Source organism: Aplysia californica, unplaced genomic scaffold (genome assembly GCF_000002075.1).
Source record: "Aplysia californica isolate F4 #8 unplaced genomic scaffold, AplCal3.0 scaffold00689, whole genome shotgun sequence".
Classification (NCBI taxonomy): domain Eukaryota; kingdom Metazoa; phylum Mollusca; class Gastropoda; order Aplysiida; family Aplysiidae; genus Aplysia; species Aplysia californica.
Genome location: NW_004797959.1, coordinates 36,730 through 63,662, shown reverse-complemented (window position 1 = coordinate 63,662; position 26,933 = coordinate 36,730). Strand labels below are relative to the sequence as shown.

The 26,933-nt window shown below is 38.2% G+C and overlaps 1 protein-coding gene across 1 annotated transcript; it reads right to left on the bottom strand.

Annotated features, from left to right (window-relative positions):
* Window positions 1-3,803: 3,803 nt before the first annotated feature.
* Window positions 3,804-26,699, bottom strand: LOC101856130 (switch-associated protein 70). The gene is made up of 11 exons (XM_005108428.3): window positions 26,356-26,699; window positions 22,683-22,797; window positions 21,965-22,273; window positions 21,096-21,392; window positions 17,881-18,027; window positions 17,403-17,514; window positions 15,154-15,335; window positions 12,833-12,984; window positions 11,743-11,994; window positions 10,356-10,554; window positions 3,804-4,852 (listed from the first exon to the last, which is right to left on the bottom strand). Exons 2-11 carry the CDS (start codon window positions 22,791-22,793, stop codon window positions 4,592-4,594), a joined length of 2,022 nt encoding a protein of 673 aa, XP_005108485.1. The 5' UTR covers window positions 22,794-22,797; window positions 26,356-26,699; the 3' UTR covers window positions 3,804-4,591.
* Window positions 26,700-26,933: the final 234 nt, after the last annotated feature.

The following is a 26,933-nucleotide window of genomic DNA, read 5'->3' as shown; positions in this document are numbered from 1 at the left end:
AGATAAGAGCTATATATAATTAATAATATATATATGTATAAATATATAAATAAATAAATATACATATATTATATATATATATATATGTATATATATAAACTAAGACTGTTTTAAATCAGTATCCGGAGAGTTAATAAAAAGGCACACAAATGTTATTAGGCACTGTCTTTAGAAGTCAAATTTGGCAGTTAAAAAATTTCACTTAAAAAATACTGGCTGAATCAAAAGGCCTCACAATTTATAACACTCGTGTTGTAGGAGACGAGATCGTACACGATTTTTCCATTGAGTGTAAAAAGATAGGAATGTGTGTGTCGCAAACCACAGAATGTAGAAGACAAGGAATAAGAGCAACAAGATAAACAAATGGCATTTTACTTCATGAACAATCACAATGGCGACTCCTCTGTAGTTAATGAGATCATCTGAGATTTTTCATCTTTAGGATAGTAAAAATTTCTTGATTATTTGTCCCTACAATAGATTAAAAAAATTATTGACCTGTCCAAGAATGTCTAGATTTTTTATCCCTGAGATAACTTCAAAACTTTTTATTCTTAGAATAATTTTTAGATTTTTAAAATCCCGATGATAACTTTTTATTTTAAGGACAATTTTAGTTTAGATTTCTTTTCCCAATAATTTTTTGACTTTTTATCCTTCAGGTGATTTCTAGAATCGCTAAGATAACTAAGATTTTTTATCCTCAGGAAATTTCTGGATTTTTTTCTCCTACCTATAACTTTTTGATTCTTTTTGGCCTAGATCTAACTCTTTAAGCCCTGAGCTTTTTCCACCGTTTCCCGAAGTTTTTCTCTACAATCACCTAAACCTAGAGCACTATGTCTCATTATAACCCCAAAAGCTTACCCCCAACTTCTAAATAGCGGAAACGTAGGCTTAGTCACTACTAAAAATCTTGGTTTGGGAATAGTTAAAAAAAACAAGCAAAAACTAGCACTAAATAAAACGAAACAGTTGTCACGAGTACTGGACGCTCCCAGCATCCAATGGGGTTCAAAGAGTTACGATACCTTTTTGATCTTTCATCCGTAGAATAGTTTTTTACTGTAACAGCAGGAAGGGTTTTACTTCAAGCAATCACCAAAAGAGGGAACATACAATCTAATAACTCTTTATACCGTACTTAAAACTTGTATTGGTATATCTTGTTCAGGATTGTAGACTGAAATAGCAGAGAAATCTGATATTTCCACTACAATTTTTGATTGATGAAGTACACTTGTTTAGCAAACTTGACACGCGCCTTAAAATGCCATAACAATTTTTGTCAAGGAGGCGTCAGTTTCTCTTCCAATAAACAAAATTTGAATATTAAAATTTTTACATCCATTAGTGAAAGAAAGTGTTTTCTTTCTTTAAAAAAAGTAAATGTAATTCATATAACATTTGCAACAGGACGCAAAATCATGGGATACTGCTGTAAAACCTCCAACAGTCCTCAGAACATTATTGCAGGAAAAATTTTCCACCGTGTTGATAGGCAAGAAGAATTCCAGTGGGGAAAAAAACCCAACTCTTTGAAGGACTTTGAAAGCAAAAAATTCGAGCAGGCTGACGTTAATACGTGATACTAACAACAGCAACGTAAATAGAAATAAAACTGAAATCCTGATTTCGATGTCATTTTACAGTAGGACAGTTCTGGAGCTAAATACTAACGTATACCAGACTCACAAGAAATAATATTATATATTCATAGAAAACAAAATTAATGGATACGACAATAAATGCAAATCGGAGTATGATAATAAATATGACATAATTTGTCACTGAGTATGTGGTGTTATTACACTTCATTCTTAATAACATACCACAGAATGTCAACCTTCTGAAATATTGTAGCCTACATATTGAAATTATCTTCGCAAACATTTTAAAAATCATGACATACAATCATCAAGTCTTTCCTCTAATCATGTATGGGCAGAAAAATACTGACATGGTCTCAATATGGAAATTGTAAGGATATCAGATTTAAAAGTCTGTAGATAAAATAATTTCATTTCTGTTTGGCTGCTGCTTATTATTGTTAAAATTTGAAAGCTCAATGGAAAATCAGACAAAAATGATAAACCAGCAGTCAAAGAGCAATGAAATTTTCAGTGTAAAATATTTTAAAATCAATTTTCTTCAAATTTCCTTTTTGCAACATTGCTTGTTTTCTCCCTGGACTCCTCACATACTGCAAAGATCAAGTTCAAAAGAAAAATTATATATTATAATATATATCATTTACACAAAGCTTATAGCCCTTTGTAGATTATAAATATCAATACAATCATAAATCATTCTTGGAAAATATACATGTATATGAAGTACGTACACACTCACTGCACAAAACGTAAGGCAATCAATCATTTATAATTCGAGTATTTACTGAAGTCTTTCAAAATTCACTACATTTTACTGATGAAAACTGAAAACAATTCTTTAGTTCAGTAAGAGTTTAACGGCATTTGCAACAAAATAAGGTCAAATAAGTGCCGAAGATTAGAGGTGTTACAAGAGAGTAACAAACACAAGAAAGAAGGAGGAGAGATCAGGACCATAGATGATTTGTTTGATAGGAAAGAAAGAAAAGGTCACTGCGCTACACATTGATTGACAAGAAAGAGGACCCCCTGAAAATGTGTCCACTAAAAAGAAAAGATTAATCCACTATAGAAAGAAATGATCAAAGCTACAAAGAAATTAAACTCATAAACAGAAGCATCCAAAAACATGAGTGCAACGATTCTGAGTTAAAATATTTTGGTCCTAAGATCGGCAAAAAGTAAGCTCACTACTCATAGAAAACTGAATCAGCAACCTAATGTTAAAGCTACCTTCCCAGGATGACAGATAAACAACAAAAACATGGCTGATGAAAGTCATTAAGCTATCTATAACATTGTAAAATCAATGACAAGAGTTGGAAATATTTTAAATGATCTATAGAATATCTTAACAAGCTGCTCTAAAATAAGATCTGACAAAATTCAGACTTACTGAAGTTCACTCCTTTGAACATTCTTACACCGTTTCCCCCCTCTTCGTTTCAATAAAAACAGATTTAATACCATATTACCTCACACACTCGCAAGTTTTAAGACTTTCAAAGCTCAGCAGTTTTTTGTACTTTCAGGGAAGCAAATTTTATACACCTTTGAAACAGCTTATTCCATGTCCAAGAGGGCATTACGTGTGAACAATAATAAAATGTAGAAAAATTATTATCATTAGGAAGTGCTAGATGTGAAACAGGCATCGGCGATCACGGTTCGTTGTTCATTATTTTGTTTGGATGCTCTCGAAATTGTAAGTTGTTGCTGTCTTTCCTCATCACCCTGTCCTCACCCTCATCAATCTCTTCAGGTTCTCTGAGTAAGTTGTTCCCGGTCTACCCCTGCCTCGTTCATGACTATTTTTCCACTATGGAGAGTAAGATGTTCAAGGTCTTCATGATGTTGATTCATGTGTCCCAGAAACTGCATTCCCTTCTTCCCAATTGTTTTTATCAGTGAGTCACCTGTGTACAGAAAAATATCCGTGACAAAAACACTTTCCTTCCGGAGTTTTCCAAGCTTATATATATATCATTTTCTTTTCAACTTTCAAATATACCATGCCTCCTTTCTCTTCAATCCCTCTCGCCCTCTCTCTTCCCCCCCCCCCCCCCCCTCCTACCCCCCACTCTTTCTCTTCCCTTCATCTCAATTTCTTTCTCATTTCTCCCTCATAATCCTTTTTAAAATTCTCTTCCTCATCTTTCCTCCTCTTTCTCTTTTTCTTTCCTCTCAACTTCTCTCTCCTCCCTCCTTTCCCTCTCTTTCTCATCCCTCTCCTTGACCTCTTTCTCTACCCTCTCTTTCCCATTTCTCTTTTCCCTCCCTCTTTTTCTCAATCAACACACCAGGTAATACTCAGACTATTCATTAACAGACAAAAGTCTAAATGTATTGACCAAGGACATTTGCGTTACCCCTGTGACTGACCCACAGCGTGCTGAGTATCTACTTGTCTGAGTCTGAAATCTTAGAAACAAAAACCTCAAGCACATACCTATAGTATCAAAACTTGGACTTGTGATCAGCTTGATTCAAACATCAACTTCACATACTTTAATCACCGTATCACTGTCTTAAGTATAGATCGTATATATTCTATCTTTTGATTCAATCAACATATAAACATATAACCACTTTCCATCATCAATTCAGCAGTTTGTAGGAATGAAACATAAAGAAGAATGATAATGATCATGCTTTATCACATTTGCATCTACATCGAAGACAGTTTTATCATAATCATAAAAACAGTACATTATGTTTTCAAATCAGTCTCTTACAAATAACCTCCCTCACTCCGTTTTTTTCATTGGATACATAATTATTCTATATGTGATGGATTCTCTTTAAAAATTACTTGTGTCTACCTTATGCAAGGTTTATGCAGACCATTTTTAGGGGGAAAAAACATGGACTAAAGATATTTCTTGATAAATGAGGACACTGTTTCCTGGGTGTTAATCAAAAGTCAACTCCATCATAGCAAACTTCATGGAAATACACACGATTGTACAGACCGCTTATAAAGTGAGACTTTTCGCAGCAACGCTCAATTCATTAACATCGAAGGAATCGGCACCCTCCGCTGCACTGTCGGGCAAACGCCGCTGAAACTCGGCTTCCGTGAAGGCACCGAGCCCTCGATGAGTCACAAACGGGTTGGGGTCAGGGCGATCGAGAGGTCGCGCCAGCCGCACAGACGTGGTCATCTCCTTTAGTCTCAGCCGCTCCTCCAATACCTGTCGCTCCCTCTCCGCCTGCTTCAGTTTATCTGCTGCTTCCTGGGGTTGGAAAAATAAATTGGCTTACAATTACAGCACAGCCTCTCTATAACTACATCCTCCGGACCAGAAAAAAATGTCGTTATAGAGAGTTGTTGTTATAGAGAAGCAACCAAAAATATTACTAATGATATACAAGGGAAAAATCGGGACCTGGGCACGATGTCGCTTTACAGAGGATGTCGTTCTATCAAAGGTTGTTATAGAGAGGCAGCATTGTATTGCAACGTATTTCCTTTTTCATTCGTGTATGATTGGTGGGCACCAATGGTAGATTCTACTTCTTTATTTTCCTTCTTTTGTTTCTTTCTCTCTATTTCATTTTTCTCCAGCACTAAATGACCATTATTGTGTTGATGTGAAATTACAGAGACTGGAAAAATGAGACCAAAGTCAAAGTCTGAGCAGACAGCAACCTAAATTATACAAATTGCATTGAGGGGCCTAACTCACTGCAGACAAAAGGATTTAACGATGTACAAGCACTAAAGACTGAAGGTTTTTTTATTATTTTTTTTAAAAATCTGAACCATTTAACCAACTGCAATGTCCTTTTGACACAATCAAGAACAACACGAGAACAAGAAACATGCCAAAGTACAAGTGTCTGTCTCTGCTATATTATTTGTCATGATTGATTGAAAAGAGGTATTAAATCTGTCCCCGTGGTTTTAAGCACCCAGCATAATTTAGGAAAATTTGATCCTTTTTTGCATAATTTCTGATTATTTTCCTTTATCATTCTTTGTTAAAATTAACAGAATCGCATAATTTCACATTTTTGGGCTCATTTTGAATAATTTCAGAATTTTTCTAGCATAAAGCGACGGGGGCAGTTAAATTCAATGTTCAACAAATTTACGAATAAGAAAATAAGAGACGCCATAGACAATCTGCAATTTACAACACAAGCAGTCTTGGCAGTTAGGCCTACCTAACTAAAAATGCTCTATTTTCAACATTTCCGTCACAATCAAAGACGGAGCAGTAAAAACGTTGAATCAGATATATATCTATGCAGATTCTACTTTTACAGCCCTAAGCACAAGGATAAAATCTCAACAGTCGATGGACAGGCAACAACAACAGCAGCAGCAAATTGAAACCAGTGTTCACTTTCCTTCCACCTACTTTCTTCCTCTCATCTGTATATATCCATCTCCTATCTCTCCCAGTCAAGGCATAAACCAAATTTCCCCACATGGATCAATTAAGGGAGTGCTTATTTAGGCCACATATGGCCTAAATAAGGTAAGGGAGGGGGGTTTAGCTTATTTAGGCCACACATGCTCAAACTACCCTTTTCAGGCAACTGAGTTCGTTCCACTTTCATAATAATGGTGCACCTTTCTCATTTAGTACGGTTTTGTCTCAGTGTACAACTTATAAATCATAACCATAGTGAATATTGTAAAGAACAAAGCACAATACGCAAAATTGTGCTCAATCCCAATGGTTTGAATGAGGGCCAGATTTTTCCTTCATGGAGGGGCAAAAGCTAGGCTACCATTTTGGCATACTTTGGTCAAGTGAAAAGGTCAAATCCTCCGAATGGACTTCCGGGTTAAATTTGGGGTATAAAAAGAGTGTACACTACGTGGCTGAGTCAAAGTTACACTATCTTTGCCTGAGTGACACTCTCTCGTTCTGTCTCGTAGTAGTACATGTGTAGGCTAGTAGGCCTAGTAGTAGTAGTAGTAGCAAAGATTGTGTAGAGAATATTTGGTTGTAGATTCTATCTAGTAGGCAGTTTAGTGAACGTTCTCCCGGCAGGGCGAATCGGCCTCGATAAGCCTCGTAGACTTTTGTGATCGGCCACGAAGCCTCGTGTTTTGATGGGTCTAGATCTAAACAACTCAGTGTTATTCGCACTGCCACATCCGACAGGCCTAGATCTACATCTTTTTAAAAGGAAAAGAAAGATCATCAAAATGGTTGAATTTGCGTGAAAATCGATTTGGTAGAACTAGAACTATTAATATTTGCTTCTGAAAACAAGGCAATTTTTATACGAAGGCCATTTTTATAACTCGATGAAATAAAAACTACTGGCTGTGTACTGTGTTATTCTGTATAAAAATAAATTATGAAACTTCAGGACGTATTATTATTTTCCAGCATCTTTTGACGCCAGAGATGTAGAGGTTGAAGTTTTCACAACACTAATAGATCTAGTAAGAGGGTTAGGTAATAGGGCTTTCCGTAAAAAATGCATAGATCTACAAAAGCCGAACCACCGAATCGACCGGGCACCTTGCTCTCCCCTGCACACTGTGATAACGTGTTGCTGCGGTATCGCATTATTCAACTATTAATACGTGCGGCTATGGCAATTGTGATGTACTGACTGAAAAAAATTCAGTTTTGTTTTTATTTTACCATATATTTGACTTTAATAGTGCAGGCGATAGCAAGATCTAGATTCCCTGTCTAGAATCAGTAGTAGCAGGCCTATGCTAGAAGCAGCCAGAGAGCCTACAACTGCTAGATCTAGATCTAACTTATTATTGCTATGCCTTTGGGATTGAAATAAAACGAATTGCACAGTTCTAGTTACTTTTAGATTCAGCAAGTAACTGTATTTCCAGAGTCAATAATAACAAATCTCAGCATAACAATCACTTTTACTTGTATTAGAATAATTAGATCCAACTTTTTTTTCTAAAATCTGTTTTGCGCAAACTTAATATTTTCTCTACTTGTAGAGCACAGAATTTACATTGTAAGCCTCTGCTCAGTCTTTTAGTATACATAATAAAATACACACACACACACATATATATATATATATATATATATATATATATAGAGAGAGAGAGAGAGAGAGAGAGAGAGAGATCTATATAATCATTTTATGTTGTTTTCGGGATATTTTTAAAACTCTTTTTTTCAACATGTCATAAAATCAAATTGTGCCATTTTCTTTGAAAAGAATAGCATTAGCAGTGGACTTTTTAGACAGCGAGTCTCTGAGTCTGATTCAATATTTTTTTTAAAAATATGCTAATCAATGAAAATTGCAAATTGATAATAGTTTAGTCCTGTAGAGGATAGGTGGACTCTGGGGTCTGCAGAGCGAAATACTAGGTTTTAGGATGTGAAGCCCGGAGTCACCATAGTGAAATAAGGTTTGGTTTAAGTAAGGATTGGTGGACCCCGGGGTCAACGTAGTGATAAATAAGCAGGTTTAAGGTGGACCCCGGGGTCTACCTAGCGAAATACTAGGTTTTAGGACAGGTGGACCCCGGGGTCACCGTAGTGAAACAAGTAGGTTTCTTTAAAGATTGGTGGACCCCGGGGTCAGCGTAGTGAAATAAGTAAGGTTAATTTTAAAAGGATTGGTGGACCCCGGAGTCACCATAATAGCCGTAGAGGAATAAGAAGGTTTATTTAAGGATTGGTGGACCCCCGGGACACCTTGATTAAACCTACTTATTTTACTACGGAGACCGCAGGTTCCACCTATTCTAAAAGCCTAACTAGTATTTCGTTAGGTAGACCCTGGGGTCCACCTTAAACCTACTTATTTCACTACGTTGACTCCAGGGTCCACCAATCCTTAAAATTAAACCTAGATCTACATGTACTTATTTCACTACATTGACCCCAGGGTCCACCAATCCTTAATTAAACCTAGATCTACTTATAATTTCGCTACGTTGACCATGGGCTCCGCCAGTCCTACTATAAAATAAACTGAGATCTACTTATTTCACTATGTTGACCCCAGGGTCCACCGATCCTTAGTTAAGCCTAGATCTACTACTTATTTCACTACACTGACTCCGGGATTCACATCCTAAAACCTAGCATTTTGTTAGGTAGACCCCGGGGTCCACCTATCCTTTTGGCTAGATAGACCCCATAGTCCGCCTATCCACTTTTTAAAAAATAATAACTGAAAACAATACATGCCAGTTGTCATGAATAGTGAAGAAAAATGCGGGGAAAAAAAGACAATGAGGTAGACTATAATTTGTCAAAAATATTGCAAGTGCAAGTGAAGATCATAAAATAATTTTGTTATTTTCTGGTCATCTTTCCCGGTTTATAAAAAAAATTCCAGTGGGCCTACTACTAGATCTATGTATCTGAAGAACATTTTGCTTGCCTTTATTAGCTTTTTTCATGTACATGAAAGCATAGAATATATAGTTTCACACATATATATATATATATATGCACAATACTTTGAAAAAGAAAGATAAGGTCATTGTTGTTTTGTATTTTTACGGAATCTGTTTTACGTTGAGAAAAGCGGTAAAAACATGTTTAAAAATTTTAAGAATGCCCATAATATTAGTATTAGGAATCCGAAATTACTACCTAGTTGGCTTACTCTTTAATAACCATGAGCAGTTAAGAAAAAAAAGACAATGATATAGGATTTGTCTAAATATGACCATTAGCAATAAAGATGTTGCCCATTTTGTCCAATTATCCTTGCAGGTAAAATCACCCTGCACTGTATTTCAATAAGCACAAAAGGAATATTTCTGTGACTTTGTATAAAGGTGTGGCCTAAATAAGGTAAGGGAGGGGGTTTTAGCTTATTTAGGCCACAGGTGTGGCCTAAATAAGGTAAGGGAGGGGGGTTTAGCTTATTTAGGCCACAGGTGAGGCCTAAATAAGGTAAGGGAGAGGGGTTTAGCTTATTTGGGCCACCTGTGGCCTAAATAAGGTAAGGGAGGGGGGTTTAGCTTATTTAGGCCACAGGTGAGGCCTAAATAAGGTAAGGGAGAGGGGTTTAGCTTATTTGGGCCACCTGTGGCCTAAATAAGGTAAGGGAGGGGGGTTTAGCTTATTTAGGCCATATGTGGCCTAAATAAGGTCACCCATCAATTAAAGGGGAAGTTTGATACAAAATAATAAATAATATTTAAACAATAATAAATAAATTCATCTTATTTCCCTGTACCTGCTCTCTCACCCCCATCTGTCAGGAGATTCATTCATCTTATCTATTATTTTCATTTATCTTATTCCTCTCTTCTCACCCTCTTACTCTTTATTTACATAGTCTATTTCACAAACCCTCTGTCTGCCCTCACACCCCTCTTTCCCCACATTATGAGTTTTATTTATTCTATTCACCTCTCCCTATCATCTGTCTATCTGCCTCCTCTTTCTACTTTCTTCCCCTCATCTGTTTCTCCCCATACTCTCTCTCTCTCTCCTCTCTTACCTTCATCTATCCATCTACCTCCTCTCTCTCCCCTCTATTTGTCTTTTTACCCTCATCTCTCTATCCACTTCTTCTCTTACTCTCATCTGTCTATCCATCTCCTTTCTTATCCTCATCTGTCTATCTGCCTCCTCCCTCTCTCTCCTCTCTGTCCTCTCTCTTATCCTCATCTGTCTATCCACCTCCTCTCTCCTCTCTTACCCTCATCTGTCTATCCACCTCCTCTCTATCCTCTCTTACCCTCATCTGTCTCTCCACCTCCTCTCACTCCTCTCTTACCCTCATCTGTCTATCCTCCTCCTCTCAATCCTCTCTTACCCTCATCTGTCTATCCGCCTCCTCCCTCTCCCAGGCAATCTTCTCCAGGGTCTCCTGTGCCAGTCTAAGCTCCTCCTCCTGCTGCTCTCGGACCGCCTCCAGCCCTTGACGTGACAGTTGCTCCTCCTCCAAACGCCGCTGTTGCTCCGCTTGCAGTTTTTCTAGCTCCTCCCTTTTCAATAGCTCCTCCTCCAAAATCCTACATTGATAAAATTTTTTTGAGATTTTACATTTCTCTCGGAACAATATGGATGATCAAATGTGAGTATAAAAATGTTAAATTTACTTCAATCAATCCAGGTCAATAGCAGCACCGACTTTGAGTACTGATTACAATTTTTTTTATCAAATAAAGACAAATAAAGTGTATCTGCAATGTTAAAACATGATCAATGCATTGAATTTTTCGAAAACGTATCAACTGCTCAGTGTTTATGTGTAAGACTTTGCAAAATGAAACAAGACAAAACTATATTGTAGGATGCCTCTTGGTGTCTAAATTCGAATAAAAACTTTATCAGCCCCCCACCCCAAATGGATTTCAACGATTGTGGAATAACATTGACGAAATCAAACTTAATTTGTGATTTTGCTTGTTCGCCATTGTCGTGTTACAATCTATAGGTACTTCAACCCCTTCAATGCCATATATTGATGAAATGATAGTATTAATAGATAGCATTTGTATAATGTAAAATCCCGCTCAACAGCAAGCGCTATGCATTTTACAATCTATATCATAACCTCAGCAGACCTGATGACGGCATTCTGAAACAATCTCAACTTTATAGGAAGCAAACTAACACACTGACAAGATCTGTTGTTGTCTTTGGACAGGTAACTGTTCCCACCCGGGTGAAAAGAGAAAAATTCCTGTTAAGTGTCTTTCCGTAGAACACAACATTGGGCCTAAGACTCGAAACCCTGAATCCGCAACCTCACGATAAGGAGTATGGTAGCCTAACCACTCAACTACCGGCACCACCTGGAAAAAACATACCTGGAACGTCATGGAACTGCACAATTTTCCACATCTGAACGTAACAGGAAATGCACAATAGGTTGTAACGAGAGGGTTAAAACAAAATTTGCATTACTTTTCAGGTTTTACTCTATGATAATAATATTTCAGCTCCTCTTAAAAAAAAACTTGTGTGGGTGGTTGGCAGGTGCTCTGGTGTGGTCTGCATCTTTTGTCCTATCAAACATCTATTGTCCTTATCTCCCCTTCTTCTTTTTTATGTTTGCTATTAATATATTATCTTGCAACACCTCTAATCTTCTCGCGCTCATATGATCTTATGCAGTTGCGAGTGCTGTAAAACCTCTACAAAAAACAAAAAAAAAACAAACAAAAAAATAGTCCACTCCCAGTCCTGATCCTCACCTGCTTTGCAAGTTCCTCACTATCTCCTCATCTCTCTTCAGCGCCCGTTCCTCCTCCACCAACGCCTCCAGAGAGACCTTTGCCTCCTCCAGCTCCCTCAGCCTCCTCCTCTCCTCCTCCAGCTGTGCCTCCTCTTCCCTCAGTCTCGCCTCCACCTGGGCTCTCTGCTCCCTCTCGGCCTCCAGGGCCTCTTGGCTGCTGGCCACCAGGGCTTCTCTCTCTTCCTTCAGTCTTTGTTCTATATCCGCAAATCTGGGTAAGGGGGGAGGGTGAGGGAAGTAAAAAGGGGAGGGGGGGGGGGGTGTTGGGAGGGAGCAGTGGGAAGGGGAGTGGGAGGAGGGGAGGGAGATGGGGTAAAGGGAGAAAGGAGAGGTTGAAGAGGGAAAGGGGGGTGGGGGATGATGGAGGAGAGGGGGGTTGAAGAGTGATTGGGGGGGGGGATCGGGAAGGCAGAAGATGAAGAGGGAAAGGGAGGGTGGGGGATGGGGAAGAGGTGAATTTGAAGAAGGAAAGGGGGTATGGGGGATGGGGGCAGGGGGAAAGACAAAGGGGGAGTGAGAGGAAGGAGGATGGAAAAAAATGTTCATGCAATGAATTTTGATAGATTGTCAAACCAATTTGATTTCAATTGTTTTTCACTCTGTCAACACAATTTATATAATTTATCCTGCACATCAGCTTACAAAACCTCAAAGCTGTTGGCTACAAGAGCTTCCCATTCTTCCTTTACTCTTAGTCCAGAAAAAAAAATTACCTGGGGGAGAAAAAAAAATGAGCAGCATTGTGACAAATGAGTCTCTTGTTCCACTCAACTGCTTCGAGATATCGAGCAAAAAAACTTGATTTTCTCAAGACTGAACATTTCTAATTCCATAACTTCAAGAGGCTCTATCTTCTCAACCAAAGCAGTTGAACTAAATAGTATTTTCACCCACTGGTTTGATTGTAAATGTTTACATTCCCTCTAAAGCATGAGTAAATAATTGTGCTGTGGTGGTGTGTGCAATACTAAGCTCAGCAAACTTTAAGCATCAACAGTTCACAGACTGTATTATCCACCAGTCCCAGTATTTTGTCCATAGCCACGTACCTCTGTTTCTCATCCTCTATTTCTTTCCTTTTCTCTTCCAACAGCTGGGAGGTCTCCAGCCTTCTCTGTTCTTCCTCTTCTGCTCTTTTCTGTCGCTCCAACTCAAGAAGTCGCTCTCTTTCCTTTATTTCTTCCTGAGCAAGTTGTCTTTGCTAAAGCACAAAAAGAGATGGATCTTTATACTATAGGCTACAGAGAGATACTGAACATGACTTTTAAACTGCAACACAACAACATTCAATTTGAAAGAAAAATAATTTTCCGCTCTGAAAAGAAAAATACCTCCAAGAAATATTTAAAAAAACAACAAAATACCTTTTGAGTGAGTGTAATAACAAAATTTCTTTTTCTAAGCTGACATCATTGACAGAATACAGTATACCTGTCCCCGTTGTTTTATGCAAGAAAAATTCTGAAATTATGTAAACTGAGCTAAAAAATGTGAAATTATGCGATTCCGTTAATTTTAACAAAGAATGATAAAGGAAAATAATCAGAAATTATGCAAAAATGATCAAATTTTGCTAAATTATGCGGGGTGCATAAAACCACGGGTACAGGTATACTCCTATAGACTAATTTGAGTACAGAGAAGCATATCAAACACAGCAATGGTCATTCTGATGCTGGAAAAAAGATGGACAGACAGAGATAAAAAAGAAGAATAGAAAATAAACACAAGTGCCAGTGGCTTTCACTCAGGTACATGAAACAAACTGTGCAGCTTGACACAGAATGATCCCAAAGACAACAAAAAGAGATAGCAAAATGAAAATTCTGAGGAAAATATAACAAAGTCACATTTTGTTGATATTGAGAAAGCTCCATTTTAAAGTTTAGAACTTCAGGTCTTAAAGGAGGATTAAAAATGTTCTCTGTTCAATTTTATTTTGACCCATTCTTTATTCTTCTCTTCAAAACGATGTTATGTTTCTTTGAAGACGAATCAGCAGATTCAGGGAAACCTACCCTTGTCGCCGTGTCAGCGGATAATCTACTGACGATTTTAAACGTGTTTATTTGCTAAACTGGTGTTCTAAGGTGACAATCCCTATATCATTGGAAAGCTTGTCCAAAGCCTTATAATTTTGTTGATTCCCTCTGTTAGTTTTCAAATTAGGATAGCTTTGCATGGCGTTTGTTTTAGGTCCATTGTTTCGCCTGACATGTCGCAGTTTCTATCTAAAATGGTGAGCTCCAGGCAACGTGGTTTGATGCGGACTGAAGAAGCTTTGGAGTTGTTCGTGGATGATGGCAGTGATGAGGAGTAAGACTTAGAGTTAGAAGAAGAAAGTTCAGATGATAGTGATGAATCTGTACCATTGCTTAGTAGATCTACCTCACCATCCCCAAGTCAAGTCAAAACATTTTTTTTTTTTGAGGGCAACTAAAGTGATCTCGTAACCTTGATCAAGGTAAGATTTGATGTATGATTAATTGGTATTGTTAGAGAAAAATAGAGAAATTGTACTTTTTAGTGATGTAAGTGTGATTTTTGTACAGTTCACAGGAAAAAAATGGTGACCTGGTCACAGGGTATCGATAAAGGGAAAGTGGGTGCGTCTTCAAAGAGTTAAACTGCAGCATAATGTAACCCCACGGGAAATAACTCAAAATAAAAAAAAAGTATAATTTTTCCACTTCTTCTTACCCTGCAGCCTTTATATCAACTGCTCAGTAAAAAAGACACTGTCATACATCACTTTTCAAAAAGGCCTACGGCGGAATCTTACAATTAGCAGTAAATATATTTTATACATGGAAAAGTATTCTAAAGACTCTTACATTGACTGCGAGTAATAAAAATCAACAAACTCCAACTTCATACGACACTGCAAAACAAATCATCAAAAGCAACAACAAACAAGATTGGATGAACAGATGGGCCCTGGGAAAGACAGGCAGAGCAGTTTTCAAACATATGACTACAACAAAAAGGAATGACAATATCAACCGCCTTCAGAGAAAGAAACAGACCACGATCTTCCGCCTACAAACAGAACATATACAGCTCAACTCCCACCTGAACAGAATAAACCCGGAACTTCCCCCAATGTGTCCCTTGTGTGACTATGCATATGAGACTGTGGAGCATCACCTGTTCCACTGCACAGCCCTAAATGACATCAGAGCTACCCTTCTCCCTCCGAGACCTAACATAGACAACACACTCTATGGAACATTACAGCAACTGCAGCAGACCTGCACTTATCACTACATGGCATTGGACAGAAGGGCGAGAGCCCAGCTGTTGCTGGATCAATAACAACAACAACAACAAAGACTCTTACATTGACTGCGAGTAATGAAAAGCAACAAACCTTTCTCTCCTCTTCCAGCTGTCTTTCCCTGTCGAGAAGCTTCTCTCTATCAGCTACTCTCCTCATTTCCTCCTCAGCTGTTCTTCGTCTTTTCTCCTCTCTTTCCTTTTTTCTCTCCTTCCATGCCAATCTCTGTAGGCTGACGCCAGTTGAACCAACGCTGTTCACAACATGCTTTATATCTGTTAAAAAAAGTAGGCATATTAGTACTAATAGTATTACTCACTGAAAAATTTAATGCTCCAGTACCATAAAAGCTGACACGCTAACATTCATTACACAATGTCTAATCAAACAGACATAATATGTGAGGCAGCGTGGTGCAATCAGGCGCTCGTCAAAAAAACGAAAGTGAAGAAACTGGCATTTTTCCGCAGGTTTGGAAATTTTTATCGAATTTTTGTTTTTTGGCTAAACATCTTTCATGACCATTAAAGAAAACATTTAAGTCTGGATTATACAGGAAAAATGTTGATTAAAGGCATAAAAGATGACAATTTTCAGTTTCCGTGGACTCTCAAGCTAAGGAAATAACACAACTTTTGGATGAAAATTTCTTGCTAATTTTACCTCTGAAACCAAGCGACTCTACCTCTTTAAAGTGCCAATATCTTGACTTGTATCCTAGATAAATGGATTTTTTTTCCCATCAAAAGCAAGGTAAATGGACTGGCTTTAAGATGATATCATTAACTCCATATGCCCAAAAAATGACGAGGGCCTGATTCCACCGCGTCATATATTATATTATATATATAATAATAAATACTAAAAGATATTTATATGCCGCTCAACCCCGATTAAAGTACACAGGCTCTGAGCTCTTGATATATCAATCAAATAGAAATACAATAATTTTATCTTGCAGTAATGAATTTTTTCTTTTAAAAAAATCTTTTATCCATTTTGCCGCAACAGCATACAAACAAAAAGTTAACAAGAGAAAGAAAGATTTCAGTCTTTAAACATTTTTATCCCCCTTGTTTTGTTGATTTACTGTTTTGAAATATATGGATTAGAGGTTTGGTAATAGTCAAAAATGAGGATTACGTTGACGGAAGGATGACATATATATATATCACAAATTGCAAATCCAGCAAGCTCAAGACACTATACTCCTCAAATGTCTTATCTTCGGATCAACATTTCTTCAAACCTACAATCAACAAACACAGTTAAACAAATTATCTTTAACCATTTAATCATCATCATCATTAATGCTTTTCACCCCTGGCAGGGTACAGGCCACACACAAGCTCCTTCCATTTATTTCTGTCCTAAGCCATCCTTCCAAGCCCGTAACAAGTGAGCTTTATCTCTCTCATATCCTTTTCCACATATGTCCTCCATGTTTCCCATGTACTACCCCTGCCTCGTACTCCTTGTGGGTTCCACTGCAGTGACTGTCTTGTGATGTTTCCGCTGGGCTTTCTGAGGGTGTGTCCCATTCATCGCCACTTTCTTAGTCCTATTTCTACTTCTATATCTTTTTATCCTGTATGATGTTCATGTTTATGACCTTCTTCCTACCATCTCTCTTTCCTTGAGTTCCTTCCTAGTTCCAAATGAGGCCACGATGATCCTTGAACCATGCGCTTCCCAGCCCCTGAATGTATTTTGAGCTGTTTAGGATAAGATCATCCCTACTCCTTCTCTGTGTGGTCCATCACTGTCATTTCCTGAATAAATGAAAAGCTCCCCCTCTTTCATTCACTTCTGTCCAGACTGGTTCAAGTGGGTCCCGTTAATTCCTAGTATGTGTAGGTGGCATAAGTGCATCACTTGGAGGAACTGTGCAGTTTTTCCAGCCTCATAAAAGGTACAAACGTTCCACAATCCAATCTGAAGAGACTTGGACTTGGATGATGGTGGAGGCTTCTGCCCAGCAGCTTCCTTTCTGCTTTCACTGCTCACATCATAAACTCTCCATTCGGAGAAGTTCCACGACAAGCCAAGTAGAGATTCCGGTTTTTACTTGTATATGTTTCTGTAACAGGTTCTTTTTACGAGAGAGGTTATTAGCCTTGCGACTCAACCCCCGACCTGGAGGCTGAATCTATTTCGGCAGTCACTACCTGGTTGGCCATTTAGTCGCCTCATACGATAAGCTAGCACCATGTCAGTCCTATTCTTGTCAATATCGGGACTGCACGACTTCACCATTTAATAGAGAGTATTAAAAAAAAACCCCTGTTAGTTCGCTAAAAAGAGATGACTTGGTTTGGTAAGTTATGACACGAATAACTTACCTGACATCCATTCATTCTTTGACCGGAGATCAGGGGCGGACAATTCATACTGCTTATTCGGTGTGTGTAGCTTGAAGCGGTGGTGCTTTCCCCCTGGCCTGTCAGGAAAACTCTGAGTACATAGAAAACATGAAATTAATCTTACCCTTGTTTCAGATGATGTCAGCAAATTAAACAAACCAAAAATCAAAAGAACCCCATTTTGTCGGTACATTTCACATAGAAAGCTTCTTATTCTTCTTTCACTGTTATATCAGAAACAAACATTGGTGATCATTTATCTGTTCAGGTGCTCTCAATATTCACCAGATTTTTTCTAATCACCCATCAGTTCAAGTTGTCTCTAAGTAAGTCATTCTTTGTATGCCTCTTTTTCCTTATATTTTTCCAAAGAGAGCACGATGTTCAAAGCCTTTATTGAAGTGCCCTGTTAACTGCATAAAGCTTTCGAATATCAAATTCAAGCATATTTATTTACCTGAGTAAAACAACCAGACCCTATGAAAATTGTTCCTTTTAAGTCCTTTTCCTCAGCAGACACGTAGTATCGCAGGGCTGTGGCAGTCAGGACAAACCATCTCTCCTTCCATGTTGTTACTTTGTTCCCAAACTTCACTAAATGGCCCTGTATGAAATAATAATAATAACAATAATAACAATGATAATAAAGATAAAAATGAAAATAACAATAATAATAATAATGATAACAATAACATACATGACAATACATACTCATAGTGTTCAACCCTGATTAAAGAACAGACTCTGAGTGCTTCACTTTACAACAGAAGCAATAATAGCAAGAAACTGTCATTTACGGAACAGTACACAATGAAGAATATGTTTCATCAAACCTCCACTTGATCCTTTAGAGGGAGGCCATGTCTTCCTTCATTGATGGGCAAGAGTTACTATTTTGCTATAACTTAATTGAAGCCCCCAAAACTAAACACATTTGACAAAAACAACCAGTCAGAAAGCTTTTACTCATTGTAGGGTGACATCTTTTGTTTGTGTATGAAATGCGATAGGCCTACATATGTTCTTCCGGGTCAAATTTGATGAGGCAAAGCAGAGGTCAGTTTGATAAAATAAAGTGTTCACTGACCGGTGCCATCTCTTGCATGTTTAAAAACTATAGAACAAATTGAGATTTGATAAAACATTCTGCAATGGGCACTGGATATAAGGCCAGTAATAATTTCAAAAATACAACAAGGACCTCTTTTGTGGGTGTTTTATGCCTCCATTGACAAAATTTAGGGATATATAGGAGGCGGGCTTTTGACCATAAAAAGGAACTCTCACTTAAAAATAAAATGGAAAGCACAATGAGAAACTCTCTTTTCAATTACACCCACTTGAAGACAGTTATCTACCATACAAGCGTACTGGGATGTCCTGCTTGCTTCCTGTTTTGGCCCTTACAGTTTCTAAACTTTCCCTTAAGGACCAATATTAGCCTTGTAAGTATCACCAGAAACTCTCACTTAACCCTTTCCTGTTCACACTCTTTGCCTGTAAATGTGAAGGTTTGTTTGACTTCCTGTATGCTGGGTTCACATATTATTGTTCTTAGTGGAAGTAGGGGAAAATGTGGCATAGAGATATGATGCTCGCCTCTCATGCTATAGGTACCGGGTTCGAACCCAGCATGTCCTACTTTCTTTCCTTCTTCGTTCTCTTCTTCTGTTGCTTTTTCCTTCTTCTTTTCCTCCCCCTTTTCTTTTCTTTGTTTAATCTTCTCTTGTCAAGACACAAAAGGTGATAGTAGTTTGTGGAAGTAGAAGTAAATTGTGACTGCCCACACCGACTGGGACATACTTTCCTCGCTATACATGATGACCAGGCTATTGATTAATGTCAGTAGTCAGCTTCTATCATAGCACAGGCTACCACTGAGGAAACAGGGGGCTTTCTTGGCCTAGAGGTTAAGGTGTTCGCCTCTCATTCAAAGGTCTCGGGTTCAAATCTGGGTAGCGTCCGAAAAATTTTCTTCTCTAAAAATTGTCTCCTTTCATCTCCTTTCCAGCTCTCTAGCAATGTTCTGTTGTCTGCTTTCATCTCCACTTTCTGCCCCTACCCCCTCACCTCCTTTGCCCCCCCTCTTCTGGGCTCCTGACTCTTTCTGCAGCCTTTCTACCCTTACTCCTTGACTCCTTCTTCCTATTGTCTTTCAGCCACACCCCTGATCTTCTCGTAGGAAAGATCTACACCTAGTCTTCTTGGACAAGGATGAAAAATCTCGGAGGTCCCATGTGCAAATTAAAGATCCCTTGGTGGTCTAAAATCGATAAGAGTAGGCTTCGGCTGCCAATCGCGCAAAAATTCAAAATTTCCTACCAACTTAAAAAAAAAAAAAGTAAGCGTTTTACGGCCCTCGCAACTACATAAGGTTATATGAGCGCGCGGGACACACCTGATATTTTCAGTTGGTAGGAATTTTTAAATTTTGCCCGGGTGATGGCCGAAGCCTACTCTTATTGAATTTGGACCACCAAGGGATCTTTAACGAGCGCAACTAGCATATGGGACCTCCGAGATGTTTCGCCCTTGTCTGAGAAGGCTAGGTGTAGATCTTTCCTACCAGAAGATCAGGGGTGTGGCCGAAAGACACCTGTAAGAATGAACCAAGGAGAAGCAGTGGAAAGGCAGCAGAAAGAGTCAGGAGCCCAGAGTAGGGGGCAAAGGAGGTGAGGGGAGGGGGCAAAAAGTGGAGACGAAAGCAGACGACAGAATAGTGTAAAAGAGCAGGAAAGGAGGTTAAAGGAGACAACGTTAGAGAAGAAAATTTTTCCGTCGCTACCCCGATTCGAACCCAGGACCTTTGAATGAGAGTCGAACACCTTAACCGCTAGGCCACGAGAGCCCTCTTCCTACCAACTGAAAATGTTTGGTGTGACCTGCACACTCATATGACCTTATGCAGTCGCGAGCGCCATAAAACACTTACGAAACCCCCCCCCCTCAAAAACTGAGGAAATTCCAAGACGGATGAAAGTGGCCCGCCCAGCTGATTGTAACTGAGCTGAATACTAGGGTTGCATTTTTCAATGGCCGACTTTGGCTGGATTGAACAGGAAAGGATTAAAAAGCCAATTGATTCGTATCTTTGGGGCTTTACAGGTTTGATACTACGAAGAAATCTAGAGTAACATTTTTAAGCTTTAAAAGTATAATTTGTCTTCATCAACAACAGCATTTGAAGTAAAATCTAAACTTTTTGGGAATAAACCGCAATAAATAAAAATGGCTTCAGTTCAAGATTTACATTAGTAAACAATGCCCTGATACAAAATAAAAGTTACAAACCCAAACAAACTTAGAAGATAGGGATTTTTTTTTTCAGCTTGAATCTAAGAACATAGAAATGAATGAGAGCATTCTCTCTTATAAATCAAAAGGGGGTGAAAGAAGATAACAGATTACAAACATAAAGCTGAACCTGTCCAAAACAACCACCTATTCTTGAGGACGAAAGCAGTCGTCTTAGGCAGGTATTCCTCTTGGACAGAGTCATTGAAATACTGTAAAAATGTTGGGGGGGAGGGGGGGGGGGGGGGGAATAAATAAGTAAGAAATGGTTGTTTCTTCGGGTGAGCGTCTTGGACAGGTGGTTGCCACAGCAGGTTTGACAGCACAGTCTGAAATACAGAAGAAGTTCAAGATGTCAATGCTACCTTCAGCACTCACCTTTCTGACAACATCTGATATAATCTGATTGCTGACTTCTGATATGCCATGCCCAACAACATTCACAGCTTCCTCGTCTCCAATTCTTTCTGCAACAAGGGATACAAATTCACTAAAGTCCAACAGAAAAGATCCCTCGCTATACGAGAGTCGTCGCTCGAGTGCATTTGGTTTCAGGACAGGTATTCCAACTGCTTTACAAATTTCTACCGCAATTCTTTCAGTTTCTTCAACGTCGATTCTTAATGGGGTCAATACACTCCCATCTTCAGCTTGTTCACAAAGGAAATTGAAAATCTGAAAAAGAGAGAGCGCCAATATATTTTTCTGTTAAAAAAAACAGAGGGGGGAGGGGGGGGGGGGGAAACAAACCATGCAATTTTACGTGCCTCTTGGTGAGAGAAAAAAACTGGTTTCAGTGAGAGTAAATTACATTTTAGAATATAAGGAAGATTTCAGCCTGCCATTTCCTGTTCCTGTAAGAAATACCTGTGACCCCATTGTGATCCTGAATGTTGTGAATTATGTCAAGCAGTTCCGAATGGGAGTTGGGGGCTGCATTTTATAATTTTTATTTTCTAATGTATAAGTAGAACACATAATTATAGGAGGAAGACAAAGGCAGCTAGATATAAAAATTTATAGTAAAACAATAATGTACATTGGTCTATTTTTTTTCAATGATCTTCAATTCAAATCTGATCCTTACTATTCAGCTTCTGAAAATCTTACAAAAGCAAAGTCCCAACAATCAATCAAAAACGAAAGAGGTTTGAGGAGATTCCTACAGGACCTGATGGGAAAGAAAAAGGCTAAAAAAAAGGAAAAGATTCTGCATACGATGAAACTCGTAATGAAATAAATCTCACCTTCCACAATCTGAAGCGATCAGTGCTGGAAAATTCTCGTCTCTCTTTCCTTTCCGCCTCAGCTTCACTTTCATTCAGTGATTTGATGCGTTGCACGTAAGTTCTTTCACACAACATCCAACACAAGTTGTCAATTTCCGACTTTAAAGTTGCATTTTTTGCCTCAGGCAGCTTTGCCAGACCAACTAACAGATTATTTGAGAGAACATCCATAAAGTCGTCGAAAGTGACATTATCTTCTGTCACTTTATCCCAAATTGTCTCAGCTGAATCCACTTGCAAAATGTGGCCAAGATTATTTGTCAAAACCTGGAAAGAAGATTTCAAGTTCTTAAAATTCAAATATCACAGAAGAGTATTTTCCCTGAATAGAATACAGCAGTGCTATTGAGTTATAATTCTGGTAACAAAGTTTGACGACATCTGCAAAGAATATCTCTACCCAAAGCATAATCCTTAAATTCACCTATTTAAGTGGCATTTTTTTTCGTTATCTTTTCAAAAGATCATACATATACAGTAAGCTATGTATTTAATTGAATCCAATTAGACTGCAACATTTTCTAACGGGTCAAAATAAAATATATGCAAAAGTTACAAATTACGTTCCTTCCAATAAATTTCAGAGCTGAAATCCAAGCCAATCAAGTGAATGAAGAAAAAATCCATAAATTCTCCCTGTTTTCTATTTCCAACACACACAAAGAAGATGACTTACCCTGAGTTTGGTTTTGTGCACCTGTGTAGTTCTGACTTTCTGAGGCTGTGCAGATTTGTCCAAAATATCAAATGCATGCCACAAGCTTTTCTTGACCTCTTCCATCGCCATTTGTCTGTAAAGTTAAATAATACGAGAATACAAATTAAGGTTTAAATCAATTATGAATTTTTTTTTTCATATCACACAACATGTCTGCGTTTCATTTGATATTTCTCTTTCTATGTTTTTATTGCAAGATTTCAAAGGTAGTCATAACAAGTATAAGTTCTTTAACCAACACCATCACTGACATTTTTTCAAAATTTGGAAAGGCTGTGGGTTCTATTCCTGATCTTGCCAAGTACAATCTGTGTTATAATCTCCTTTAAAAGATAATTCACTGAGATCTCATAAGAAAGAAGGCCGCTGATTGTTGTTTACTCATTCGCTACATATTATTTTCAGCTTGTGGACTAATTTTTTTCGGGAGGACGAATGAGATGATGACTAGTGGGCAGTTAAAAGGTTTTTGGGGCCATAAATTCAAATAAATATCAACATATTATATTCCAAAATTTTCAGTTTAATTTGTAGAATACATCTGTATTGTTTATTTATGTATTTTTCAACTTTGGTTCCAGTAAGAGGCGATTATGCAACACAATTTTGATTGGATGCGGATAAAATTTGAAAATAAAAAATTAATAATCTTTGGTGAAACTCAAAAAATATGTTTGCACCTAGTCAAATGATACATCAAAATAATCATAAATGAATATAGAACTGGAAAATATTGAAAAGTTTGCAGTTATTTACATACATTCCATAATATTTGTACATTTGGATCAAAACATCTGATATTTAAAAAAAAATAAATTTATAATCTCAAAAAACGATCACAAAGAGAAAAAAACCCACTCGTATCTTATATGGAATTATTCAGAATTGCATTTGGAATAAACGTATACATGTCTTGAGTGGCACTTTTTGTGTAATTTCATCAAAAGGTAGTGATTTTGGGGAGAAAAAAATATTTTGACAATTTAGATCTAGACCTAGATCTAGCACTAAAAAATATTGATTTCTCTATAACAGTGCATTGGCAATATATGAGTCCAATCGTATCAATATTATAAAAAAGAGTCCTACATTTCTTTAGTGGGCAAAATAATGATAGATTTTGTTGTGTAAAATTCCTAAGACTGGTGTCTTGGCTATAATTTTGGCATCGCGATAAAACAAAGTCGAATAAACTACGCGTTTCAAAACAGAATCTAAATTTCCGATATTCAGTAGAAATGCTTGACCCAGAAGTCAACATTATATTAAGACCTTTATTTTAACATGGATATGTGGATTGGAATAGAATCTAAGCTAAAATAGAAGATCGGTTCTCGAGCCGCCAGGGGGGGCTTAGTGTACTGACGGCCCTTTAGCTGCGCCGCCCCCCACGGCTCGGCGTAGCGAATGAGTTATAAAATTTCTATGTGTCTCTTTGATTATAAATATATGTCAATCATAGAGTACCGTATATATGATACATAACAGGCCAGTAATGATCCATGGGCTTTTATGGTGAGAGATGTTTTTAAAAATTGTATTAGAAAGGATAAAGTTTGTTTTGGGAGAGAAAGTATGCACGAAGCAACATCAGCTGGGGCTGTTTTTTCAAAGTTGTTCATTTCAGTGTTCTCTGACCGTGAACATGAGGTACTTTGTTCACTTGAGCAAAAATTAAATGGGATTCCTTGTTCCTTTCAATAAGTCTGAGTTAATGTTGCGTCTGAGTTTAATTGTACCGAATATTATCAACCACTGTGAAGGAGAGAGTCTAACATCTGAGTTGGGCTTTGAAAAACGTGATTCAGAACAACATTTGATTCCAACTTTATATTATAAAAAGAATGTTGTACTAAAGTTTAGACTAAGACAAACATATGTTTGGCCTGAAAGAAGGAAGAATCCATATAATGTAAATGAAGAGCAGATTCATGAAACTAGTTGACAAACTTTCGAAGCATTAAATATAGGCTGGCACTATTTCTCCGAACGTTCGGGAAAATAAAGCTGGGCACTATTTCTCCGAACACTCTGAAATCACATCCTTTCTCGCAAATTTCGGATATTATATAGATCTATAATTATAGTATAAGCTTACCAAAGATTGTTCGTATACAATATGGTTCAAGCGGTCCAAAAAATGTCCGCAGTAAATATTTATATAAAGAAATGCTACAATTCCAAACAGTTTTTCGCTACAGATATGGCGTGTTGCCTATGAAGGGTGCTGCTCTTAAACGTAATGTGTTGTGTTCACTCGTGTGCTGTCTAGATCTAGATCTAGATCTACGGAGGGTTATTGATAACGACACATAGAACTGGCATCTGCGTTTGTCACTGCTGCGACCAATGTACTCAGCCTGTATTCAGTAACAGTTCAAAGTATACAAAAATAGAAACACAGGATCCATTCACTCCAGGGCTCATGAGTCGTTCGTCTCTTTCAGTTTCCCTCATTCATTCAATTCAGGCTCAATTCCCGTGTTCTCTCCCGCGGCTCATCCCTGTCCGCATGACTTTCTTCATACCCCACCCCCTCCCTCCAGGCACACACAAAGAAAATATCATTCTTTCCTTTGCACCCTGCGAACCATGGACAATAATATAGGCAAAACACTGCCTGAGCTGCATTCCTTTCTTTCGTGAGTTGTGGACCAGGCCAGGGGGTCGGTGTCGTCGTCTTGTCTTGTAGTTGCTGTCGCCTGTGGATACACTCGCACATTCTTCCTTTCACCCGCTCTTTCACTCACACTGTCTCTCCGTCCACAGCTCAGCTCGTCATACGTTCAAAAGTTGCCCACTGGTCATGTTTAGTTAGTGTGTGTACATGATGTGCATGATGGTGGTGGGTGTTACTGAAGGTTGTCTGTAGGCGGGCTTGCCATGTGGTGTTCCTTCCCAGACCAGAGGCCAGAGGCAGAATGAAAGTTGGCGCCGAACTCTCGCAATAAATAGACAAAAAATCACGAGACCGGAAGCCGGAAACCGTTCGGAGAAATAAAGATCGGCACTATTTCTCCGAACGTTCGGAGAAATAGTCACTTCGTTAAATATAAGACACTTCAAACTAAGTAACCAAGTTTTGAATAACAAGAACATAAAAATGTTAAAGTAGTGGATGATTCCTCTGCTGTCTACGCTTGAACAGAGAGACAGGGAGAGAGAGTGGACAGAGAGAGAGAGAGAGAGAGAGAGAGGTGATGATATATAGACTGTATAAATTATTTCTTTAAAGTGCACTTCTCTTTTCATATTCATTGAATCATTGTTAGTTGATATCGGGGTGATTTTGTAGTTTCGTTCGTTAAAGTCCAAAGCTGAACGCAAGAGACCTTGAATTGCCAGGTAATCGTTGAGGAGTGAACTAAGCATGAGACTGGAAGGAAACACTAAAGCCAAAAAATCAAAATTCAAGCAAAGAATGGCGCTTTTTCGGCAGTTCCCACCCCCCAATTATTATTCCCTAGTTTGGGCTCCAAGAGTCAAGAGTAGGGGGAGGGGGGGGGGGTTCAGGGGTGGATCTTTTGGGCTTTAACAAATGGAATTACAAGACGTAACAAGATCACCAATATCAGCAGCAGTTGTTATTAACAGTTTTAGGAAAACTTCCCAAAAATACAAAATCACTTACTGCAGGGTGCTTACAAGGCCACTTATGGCGCTAGCATTAGATCTCTGTCTCTAGTTTGAGTCTGAGTTGAAATTTAGATCCTGAATCAAGTCCAAGACGCGATGTCCGCGACGCACTTAAAAACTTCTTCGTCTTCGTCCTCAAGTTCGTATCCGGATATGTGCACCAATAAAGCCAAGAAGGAGTTAAAAAGAATATAATCAACTGCTATCAAAGACAATAAACCTCCAACACATAAAAAGCCACGACAGGTAAAACAACACAGTTTTCCAACAAATCAAAAAAGGGATGTAAAAATAAAACAGCCGGGTGTCAACAATTTTGTTTTCACTTCCTTGTTTTGTTGACAGCAATCCGGAAGTAGACGGTTGAATGCTATCTTGCGGAGATTCCCGTTGATTAGATTATGCGCATTTTGAAAGGTAAAATAAAGATGATCATAAACTAAGTAAAGATTACATAGTTATTCTTTGTATTCCTGAGATAAGATCAACCAAAAATGTATCTAAATCAGATGAGGGAAGCGTTTTTTTTTTCTAACAACTAGATTAGATCTACATATAAGATAGGCTTATAAA

What these genes read in the sequence shown, in the direction of transcription:
- LOC101856130 (XM_005108428.3), bottom strand. Translation starts at nt 22,793, where the DNA reads ATGGCGATGGAAGAGGTCAAGAAAAGCTTGTGGCATGCATTTGATATT. An exon ending in TATCAGATGTTGTCAGAAAG is followed by an intron (nt 18,028 to 21,095) that starts GTGAGTGCTGAA and finishes TATTTCATACAG; the next exon opens with GGCCATTTAGTGAAGTTTGG. An exon ending in AGGCGGATAGACAGATGAGG is followed by an intron (nt 4,853 to 10,355) that starts GTAAGAGAGGAT and finishes TTCCAACCCCAG; the next exon opens with GAAGCAGCAGATAAACTGAA.